Raw genomic sequence first — 10,000 nt, 5'->3', positions numbered from 1 at the left:
GTGTTTGTGTGTGTGTGTGTGTGTGTGTGTGTGTGAGAAAGAGAGGTTAGGGAGAGAGAGATGGCGAGTAAGAGAGGGAGGGAGAGAAAGAAGGAGAGAAAGTGAGAGAAAGAGAAAAAGTGAAAGTGAAAGAGAGAGAGACGGACACCAGCAGAGTCTGGGGGGGGGGTAGGTCTGAGAGAGAGGCTCGGGCAGTCTAAGTCTGAGACAGAGGTTGGGGGGTCTTAAGTAAGAGAGAGATTGGGAGCCAAGAGAGAGACTGGGGGGGGGGGGGTCTAAGTATAAGTAGACAGAGGTTGGGGGGTCTGAAGTGAGAGAGAGGTTGGGGGGTCTTAAGTGAGGAAGAGGTTGGGGGGTCTTATGTAATAGGGAGGCTGAGGACCAGAGTGGAGGCGTGGGGGCGATGGGGTGGTTAAGTCCATCACAGCACAAGCCAAATTTCAACTAGCTCTTGGAATTTAGATAGCCCTCAACACCATGTTTCAACATTATTTAAGCCATTTTACACTGGATTTCCCCTTTAAGTGAGAGAGATGTTGGGGGGTATTGAGTCAGGGAGAGGGTTGGGGGGGGGGTCTTAAGTGATAGGGAGTCTGGGGGGCAATAGAGAGGTTGGGGTGTCTTGAGTGAGGGAGAGGTTGGGGGATCTTATGTAATAGGGAGGCTGAGGACCAAGAAAGACGATGGGGGTGTGGGGGTGGTTAAGAGGGTTGGGGGGGTCCTAAGTGAGGGAGAGGTTGGGGGGGTCCTAAGAGAAGGAGAGGTTGGGGGGGGGGGGGGCTTAGGTAGGGCTGGGCGATATGGAAAAAAAACAATATCACGATATGGATTACTTTATATCACGATAACGATATATATCACGATATAGCACAATTACATACGTTTTCAGTTATTCTCTTTATTTGCTCTTTATTTTTCCATGTCGCAAAATTAAAATGGATCTTTTCATTCTTATTTTTACAGTTACATTAACTTATATTGTGCATTGTGACAACATGAAATGTAATTAAATGATATTCAATTGTATAAAATTTATAAAATTACTATCACGATATAAACGATATAGGAGAAAGGTCACGATATACACTTTTATATCACGATAACGATATATATCGTCATATTTCCCAGCCCTAGTCTTAAGTGAAGTGTTAAGTGTTTCCGAGGTGAGAGCTCTGGCACAGGCACCCGCTGCAGTGGAAGGGACCTCAACAGAGAGGCCCAAATCGTCTCCCAGCCTCACGCCACGTTAAATAAAAGCCTCGTTAACACAGCAGAAGAGGTGCCTTCCAGGAGCGCCGTGACACAAACACCTGCTCTGCACAGCAAGGCATAAAAACTCACATGCATACATAGTAGACACAGAAAATGCACCCACTCAGAAAAACATTCAGGCACGCACACATACACTTCTTTGCAGACAGACACAGACAGACAAACACGCACACACACACACACACACACACACACACACACACACACACACACACACACACACACACACACACACACACACACACACACACACACACACACACACACACATATGCCTGCACGCCCGCCCGCCCGCACACATGCATGCACGCACGCACGCACGCACGCACGCACGCACGCACGCACGCACACACACACTTCCTTACACCTTTTCTGTGCACTGAATAATATATTATGCTGTAACACCTGTGTCTTGACACTGTGTGTGTGTGTGTGTGAAAAGCGTGACAAATATGAGTCTTACCAGGTACGCCTGGAGGGGTCTTGAGGAACTTCCCGTTGAAATGCTGGATGACAACATCACACTTCTCAGTCGACTCCATTCTGTGACACACAGAGGGAATTATGGGAAATGTAGTCTATTGAAAATGCCTTGGACACAAATTGGACTGCGTGGGAAAAACTGAGGCAGAACACATACACAGAAATATGCAAAAAGGCACAGAAGCGTGATCGCACGCACGTACACACACACACACGCACGCGCACGCACACATACACGCACGCGCATGCACACATACACGCATACGCACACGCACACACATGCGCACAAGGTTATTTCATATAATTGTCTGACATTTCGTTTTTAAAGAATGCACTTCGCCCAGATTCCTGGTGTTTCCAACTGATTTGTTGGTCCATTGAAAGGGGCACTAGTCACTAGTAACCTTTGGGGCTCTCCAAATACTGAGCAACAAGGAACGGGGGCGCTGTGGCGCACATTTGGGCTTGTATGCCCACCCACGGGGACCCCGGTTCGAGTCCGGCCGGGGTAATTTCCCGACCTTGCCCTCTCTCTCTGTCCCATTCGCTTCCTGTCACCATCTTCGACTATCCTATCAAATAAAGGCATAAAAGCCCCTAAAAAAATAAACAAACAAAAACCCAACAGGGAACGCATAGGGGAAATGCAATAGTGGAATGCACAATAGCAGCCTGAAGCAAGGCCTCCATCGGCGTAGGTTCTGCTGCTGTGGTCTGGTCTGTGAGCTGCCCCTACTGCTAGGCATCGCATGGCGTGCCTCTGTGAAGATTGACATACATGTCTTTGCTTATCAAGTGTGAGGTAATGCAGTACCTGGAAGCTCCTCTTGCAAACTTCAAGAGGCAAGTAAATATTCTCCTCCTTCTTCGTGACTATTTACTACACTACTGTTTGAGCTGCACAAGGCCCCAAGCCAGACTCTTGACATGATGTGTATGTGTGTGTGTACTCTACGTTACCTTACTGTACGAAAAAAAAGCCTAACTGACCCTTCTTTGCATCTGCACTTGTTGTTCTGTATTCTTCCTGTGCACTTGTATCTGCTAGTGATGTTGGCTATGATTTTGTCCTCGTTTGTAAGTCGCTTTGGTTATAAAGCGTCTGCCAAATGCAATGTAATGTAATATAACATAACATAATGTAATGTACCTGGAATCTTGCAAATGTGATATTTTATTTTCTCATTGTTGTTTTAGAGCATTCGTATGGAAGGCTACCTGTGTTGCCTACAATAACACATTTGGTGTCCATCCTTGTTCAGCTTTTACTTGAACGCTACTCGCATCCTCTGCAGTAGTTAATTTGGTGTTCATCCTCGCTCAGCATTTTGGGTACGTGGCTACTCCTCAACGCAAGAGTTCAGCAATATGTCTCTAAATTGCTGTGTGGCTAACTCTATCTCCTTCCCATGTACGGTAAACATTTGTGGAGTTGTGTGTCTCTGCGATCATCTGGGCACCCCGGCTCATCGCATATTTGTATCTATCTTATCGGGCTCACTGTAAGTGCTTTCAAGACTGTAATTGCAATGATTATTAGTTGTCTAGTAATGAGCTTAGCTAATGTGGCAACATCTGTTTGCCCTGAGGCTGCTGAGTGCTGTGCTAGGACTTGTAGCGGGAGCAGGGCCGGAATAACATGGCCTGGGGCCCCTAGGCTACAGGTTACTGTGGGCACCCCGGAAGGCAAATTCTGTAATTACGGACGGAATTACGAGTTACGAATTAAGAATAACATGTCCACCAACTGTATTCAACACAAGAGCTGATTTCCCCCCCACCCCCACCCCCCAATATTGCATCTTGTCACAATTCTGCAATTGAAGAGTTCAGATGCAAACCCCCTAACTCCATTTCTGAAGACCTGTACTTCTATATTTTTAGAGAACCCTGTTGTTGGTTTGGTTTACATTCATGTACTTGATAATACATATAAATAGTTATCTTACATAAATAAAATAAAATATATGCAATTTTGATGGCTTTGTATTAAATAAAAATGAATTAAGATTATTTTCTGAAAAGGCACTTAGGGGGTTTTGCATCTGAACTCTTCAATTTTACACTTTTGGCCAACCAGGGGCCTCATGGCAGGTGGGCTCCCCTAGGCTACATCTAACCATCTAACAGCCATATCTGACCTGTGCATTGATCCGGCCCTGAGTTGTGTGTGAGTCTGTACATACAGTATGTATGTGAGTGTGTACGTGCACAACCATATCAAAGAATCGAATGGGAAGAATGCTTTAGAGAGTGAATAAAACATTTGTGCGATTTCAAATAACACGGTTTGTACGATTGTACGATTTCAAATAACACCTTCTCTGTTTGAATTGCACAAACTGGATTGCCTCTGTGTGGGTAGAGGAGAGGAGAGGAGAGGAGAGGAGAGGAGAGGAGAGGAGAGGAGAGGAGAGGAGAGGAGAGGAAAGGAGAGGAGAGGAGAAGAGAGGAAATCAAAGGGAATTTTTAACGCTATAGAGACACGCCTGCATCCCTACACAGGCACTCACACACACACACACACACACACACACACACACACACACACACACACACACACACACACACACACACACACACACACACACACACACACACGAACGCACGCACACACACACACACGCACACACACACACGCACACACACAGAGGCTGCATCCCCATACAGGCACCTGTACTAATCTCCTGATTTAATGTCAATCATTCGCTGTTTTCTTTTGCTTCGCTTTCGCACCCGCTTGCCATCTCATAGCCTCAACCTGTCAGTAAACATGACTGACATTTTGATATACTATAACTCCAAAACACACACACACACACACACACACACACACACACACACACACACACAACCACACACACACACACACACACACACACACACACACACACACACACACACACACACACACACACACACACGCACACACACACACACACACACACACACACACGCACACACACGCAAACCTACACAGAACACACACACACACACACACACACACACACACACACACACACACACACACACACACACACACACACACACACACACACACACACACACACACACACACACACACACACACACACACACACACACACACACTGCTGAGAATGCTATCACACCTCTACTGTACTGTAGGAGTGAGGTGAGGAGAGCTTTGGCATCGCTTTTTAAATTACACTTACACTTCATTACAGAGCCTACTGTATACTATAACTGAACTCTTTACTTTTCGGGTTAGTGGTCGTTTGTGCCCGATGTAGCAACGCTTGTTTAATTACTGCCCTAGTGGCCAGCCGCTTCTAAGTATTGAAAAATGCATGAGGCATAATGAACATTTAAACCTTAGAGTAATAGTTTTCTTTTAGTGGCCTGCTGTATTGTGCCGCTGCTATTGCAACCTGATCTCACAGAATTCTGTGAAAGAACACGAACACCTGGGATACAAAATCTGAAAAACCAGTGGTGAAATAGCCTAATTTTCCCAGTCGGTAGACACCAAATTCGATCACTAAACACACCAAATTAGCAGTATAAGCTGTGTTCAAATTTGTCAGAGGGCGTGCCCAACTTGAATGAAAAATGAATGACTTTGGGTGCACGATAAAAGTTCCCTATCACAGGAACTGCGACCTATTACTCATGTAACTCATGGAAGACTGTGGAAAACAGATCTGTGGGAATATTGCGAAAGCACTTCCATCATGAAAAGCACTTCCATGACCCACATCACAGAATTTTGGACATATCCGTGAACAGTGGTGTACTCTACTTTTGTGTGGTGGGTATACTGTATATTTGAGCATTTTTTGAAGTGGGTATACTGTATATATTTGTGCCATTCTAAATAATGGATCAATCAAGTATAAGTGGGTATACTGAAATCCCTGAAACTTTGAAGTGGGTATTCTCCGTATACCCGCGTTCTACGTAGACTACACCACTGGGTGTGAAACTGTCACAGATTTCGTGTCACAATGGTTTGTGTTCTTTTCATGGAATGTTGTGAGATTATGTTGGCTACTGATACAGCTACTGCTGCTACTGCTGCTGCTGGTGGATGCTGCACTAGGGAGCCAGTGCTATGTAATGGGCTATGGAATGGAGGCAATTTAGTGTTTATGTTGATGCTAGTAGTTTTGCAGATGACTTTTGTGCGGACCATAATTAGTGAGGGATTTACAATATGCTTGTGCATTAGCAAGTCTCTCTGTGTGTGTGTGTGTGTGTGTGTGTGTGTGTGTGTGCGTGTGTGCATGTGTGTGCGCGTCTGTGTGTGTGTTCCGTTTCTGTTCTGGGCTCATTATACGCTTCTTCTCTCATTGTCCACTGTGGCTAGTGGTGTTCCAGAGTCACAACCCACTCAGAAATGCTGCGCTTCACTTTTAAGGTGCATATTATATTCTATTAACTCGCTGTAATATCTGTAGTTACCACGCTAACAGTTGGACATATTTTTTGATTGTTTGATTGCTGTTATTTTTAATAGTTAAGGTGGGAAGGAAGATAACGGAAAGACAACGCTGGAGGTCCGAGAGCCAAGAGGAGAAAGAGTGAAATCCCACTCAGTGGTTTTGGCCAGTGCATACTGCAGTCTCTTAACCACCTGGGCAGTTCAGTTCCAGATTGTTTATCACATTTCAGAAATGTGCTGTATGGCAGCTTAATGACAGCAAATGGCAGAGATTGTTTGTGTTGTACTGTAATAGATGGTCTCTAAAGAAAAATGTGACACACACACACATACTGTACGCACACACACACACGCAAACACAAGCACACACACACACACACACACACAAACACACGCACACACACATACACACAAACACACACACACACACACACACACACACACACACACGCACACACACATACACACAAACACACACACAAACGCACACGCACACGCACACAAACACACTACCCCCTACCGCCACTCTCTCTCTCTCTCTCTCTCTCTCTCTCTCGCTCTCTCTCTCTCTCTCTCTCGCTCTCTCGCTCTCTCGCTCTCTCTCCTCACCTGGCGAAGCCGACTCCTCTGCTGACCCCGTTGGCGTCCCGTAGTATCCGCGTGGAGATGACGTGGCCGAAAGGCTTGAGCATGTTCTCCAGTTCCTGCTCGTCCATGGAGACCGGCAGGTTGGAGATGTACAGGTTAGTCGGGTCCTGCTCCTGTTGCTGTAGAGGAGGATGAGGGGGAGGGAGAGAGAGAGGGAGGTGGAGAAAGAGAGAGAAAGAGAAAGAGAAAGAGAGAGAGAGAGAGAGAGAAAGAGAAAGAGAAAGAGAGAGAGAGAGAGGGGGGGGTGACAGGTTGGAGATGTACAGATTAGTAGGGTCCTGCTCCTGTTGCTGTACAACACAAGGCAAGACAAGAAGGAAAGAAGTAAAATCATGAAAAGACATGAAAAAATTCTCATTCATCCACTATATCCAACAGGTTTAGCTACTGTGAGCAATTGCTCCTGCTCGTGTTGTTGTAAAAGATGAGACAAAGAAGAAAAGAAAGGAAAAACATACCACATGAAAAAAATATGTCTGAAAAACAATTCTTATTCATCCATGTTAATTGGTGTAACCGGTCAATTTTCCCTCTGCGTTGTGTTTATGATGGGGATGATGGAATGAGTGACACCGACACGTGTGATCCACAGGATGCTTGCTTTATTTACCAGCGTTCTCTCTCGCTGAAACATTACAGAGAGTAGGGCTGCACGATTATGGAAAAAATCATAATCACGATTATTTTGGTCGAAATCCTAATCACGATTATTAATTGCGATTATTGATTTTTTGCAGATTTTTTTTGAAAATTATAACTATTATGAGATGAAATATGACCAAGAATGAATTATATACGGGATGAGCAAAATAAAATGAATTTTAATAATTATGTAAAGGCAATAGCATGAAACTTAGGTGGACAGATTTCTGGCCAGAAACACCAACCTGTCAGTATGTTCTGGCTTCAAGGACGCTGTCAAAGGTAGGTCACTTGCCACGATTAAATCACGATTAAAATTTCGACTTCGATTTCACTAATTTATCACGATTTTCGATTATTTACGATTAATTGTGCAGCCCTAACAGAGAGCACAAGTCACCACAGGGTTTGGGGCTGCCCTTCTCACTCCTCTTCCCAAAGGTTACAGAAGCAGGACCACTATTTACATTTCTTAAATGTTATCCATGTATCCTTTGGACATTTCTGTGTGTGTGTGTGTGCGTGTGTGTGTGTGTGTGTGTGTGTGTGTGTGTGTGTGTGTGTGTGTGTGTGTGTGTGTGTGTGTGTGTGTGTGTGTATGTGTGTGTGTGTGTGTGTGTGTGTGTGTGTGTGTGTGTGTGTGTGTGTGTGTGTGTGTGTGTGTGTGTGTGTTTGAGAGAGAGAGAGGGGGGGGTGTCGAGTATTATGCACTTAATCGCTGCTGCACTTTAAGTGGGATGGGGGGGCTGGGGGGGGGTCAAGCACTGGTGTCACTTTTACCTCTTTTTGCACTTTACTTGGAAACCTGCTGCTACTAAGTATTGTACCCCAAACACAATTTCGTTGCCTTTTTGACAATGACAATATATTCTTGAATCCTTGAATCCTTGAATCCTTGAATCCTTGAATCCTACATTTTCATTCATCCATGTTATGTTATCCAACACGCTTGGCTACTGTGAGGTGAGCAACTGGAAAGGTCATCAAAGGTCACATAAGAAGTCCAGTTAGTGTAACCCTAGTTGGGTTAATGTTCCTTGTACGAAAGGAAAATACGCTCAAGATAATGATAAATCTAGGACAACAAGGTTATATATAGACTATTTTCTGAAGATTCTGATTCTTTTATTCATCCATTGAATTCAAATGAGTGTAGTTTTGAGTAACTGTATAATACATGTTTTTCAGACCTTGAGAATTGAACAAGCCTTTGAAAAAAAGGACAAAGGTCATCAAGGTCCAGCAAAAGAAGTTCAGTTCCTTACAAGTAATTGTTGGCAGAAGGGCCAATTTGCGAAATCCTGTGTGTTAAAAATGCAATGCATGCACGCACGCACGCACGCACGCACACACACACACACAAAAGGACATTTTACTTTCAAAATCCAACCCAATTTTTCTGGTTCTGGCCTTCAAAACATGGTCAGTAAGTATTCTTTCAAACACGACAGGCAAATGAAGACATCAGTACAGGGTTGTTTTTTTATTCTTTGCCTTTTTTTTCAGCAAAATCTTAAGTGAACCGTGTATTTATTTCTGGGCTGCCTTGTGCCGGCAATAAGCACATTTATGGCGCGTGTCACCACAGCCTCAGTTCTCGCCTCAACTAGCCCCCCAACCCCCCCCCGCCCCCACCACCACCACCACCAACATCACCACTGCTACACTCCTCTCATCTCCTCTCCTCTCATCTTCTCTCCTCTCTTCTCTTCTCCTCTCTTCTCCTGTCCTCTCCCTTCCGCTCCTCTCCTCTCATCTCCCTACCTCTCCTCTCCTCTCCTCTCCTCAACTCCTCTCCTCTCCTCACCTCACCTCTCTGCTCCTGTCCTCTCTCTCTCTCTCTCTCTCTCTCTCTCTCTCTCTCTCTCTCTCTCTCTCTCTCTCTCTCTCTCTCTCTCTCTCTCTCTCTCTCTCTCTCTCTCTCTCAATATGGTCCCTCACTTCTCCAAATGCTAACTAACACCGTCACTTTTGCTTACCGATGGAGGCTCTCGCTACGGCTGCTAACTAGCGGGCAGAACTGCAAAAATCAAACCTTTTGTTTGGCTTAGACCAGACTGCTCTTGGCTTCCTTTGAAACCATCTCCTCTCCTCTCCTCTCCTCTCCTCTCCTCTCCTCTCCTCTCCTCTCCTCTCCTCTTTAGAACCCTTGACAATTATCTGCATAAGGCAACCAATAGGAAATGTAAGTTATGAGTGTAAAGCAGGGCCTCGAGCCAATAAAAGGTAGATAGGCATACTCGAGTTGTAGGGGGATGAGGGGGAAGCCATCCCCCCTACAATGAAAATGGTCTAAAATGATCCCCCTCAATGACAATATTCTAAAATCATCCCCCTCAATGATAATGATCAAAAATCATCCCCCTCTAAAACAGGCATCCCTTCTTCACATATTGTGCTAAAATTGCACTTTTACTGTAACGACTGCATTTTAAAAAAAAATGCTCAGGGGAGAAACCCCAGAACCCCCTAATAATCAGAGTCAATCTCTTACCATCCCCCCTGCTTTGATTTTACCACTCCACCACTGTA

The 10,000-nt window shown here is 44.9% G+C and overlaps 1 protein-coding gene across 5 annotated transcripts in view; it reads right to left on the bottom strand.

Moving 5' to 3' along the window:
* The window catches only part of rbms3 (RNA binding motif, single stranded interacting protein), a 369,080-nt gene that overhangs the window by 135,707 nt on the left and 223,373 nt on the right, over positions 1–10,000 (bottom strand). For all 5 annotated transcript variants that reach the window (XM_063198696.1, XM_063198691.1, XM_063198693.1 and 2 more), the window contains exons 5-6: positions 6,788–6,945; positions 1,736–1,815 (exon numbers count right to left, since the gene is read on the bottom strand). In XM_063198696.1, coding sequence (XP_063054766.1) covers positions 1,736–1,815; positions 6,788–6,945 — 238 coding nt within the window. The remainder of the gene's footprint in view (positions 1–1,735; positions 1,816–6,787; positions 6,946–10,000) is intronic.

The sequence above is a fragment of the Engraulis encrasicolus genome, chromosome 5, assembly GCF_034702125.1.
Source record: "Engraulis encrasicolus isolate BLACKSEA-1 chromosome 5, IST_EnEncr_1.0, whole genome shotgun sequence".
In the NCBI taxonomy this organism is placed as follows: Eukaryota; Metazoa; Chordata; class Actinopteri; order Clupeiformes; family Engraulidae; genus Engraulis; species Engraulis encrasicolus.
The sequence above is the reverse complement of the archived record's forward strand: the minus strand, read 5'-3'. Positions and strand labels throughout refer to the sequence as shown.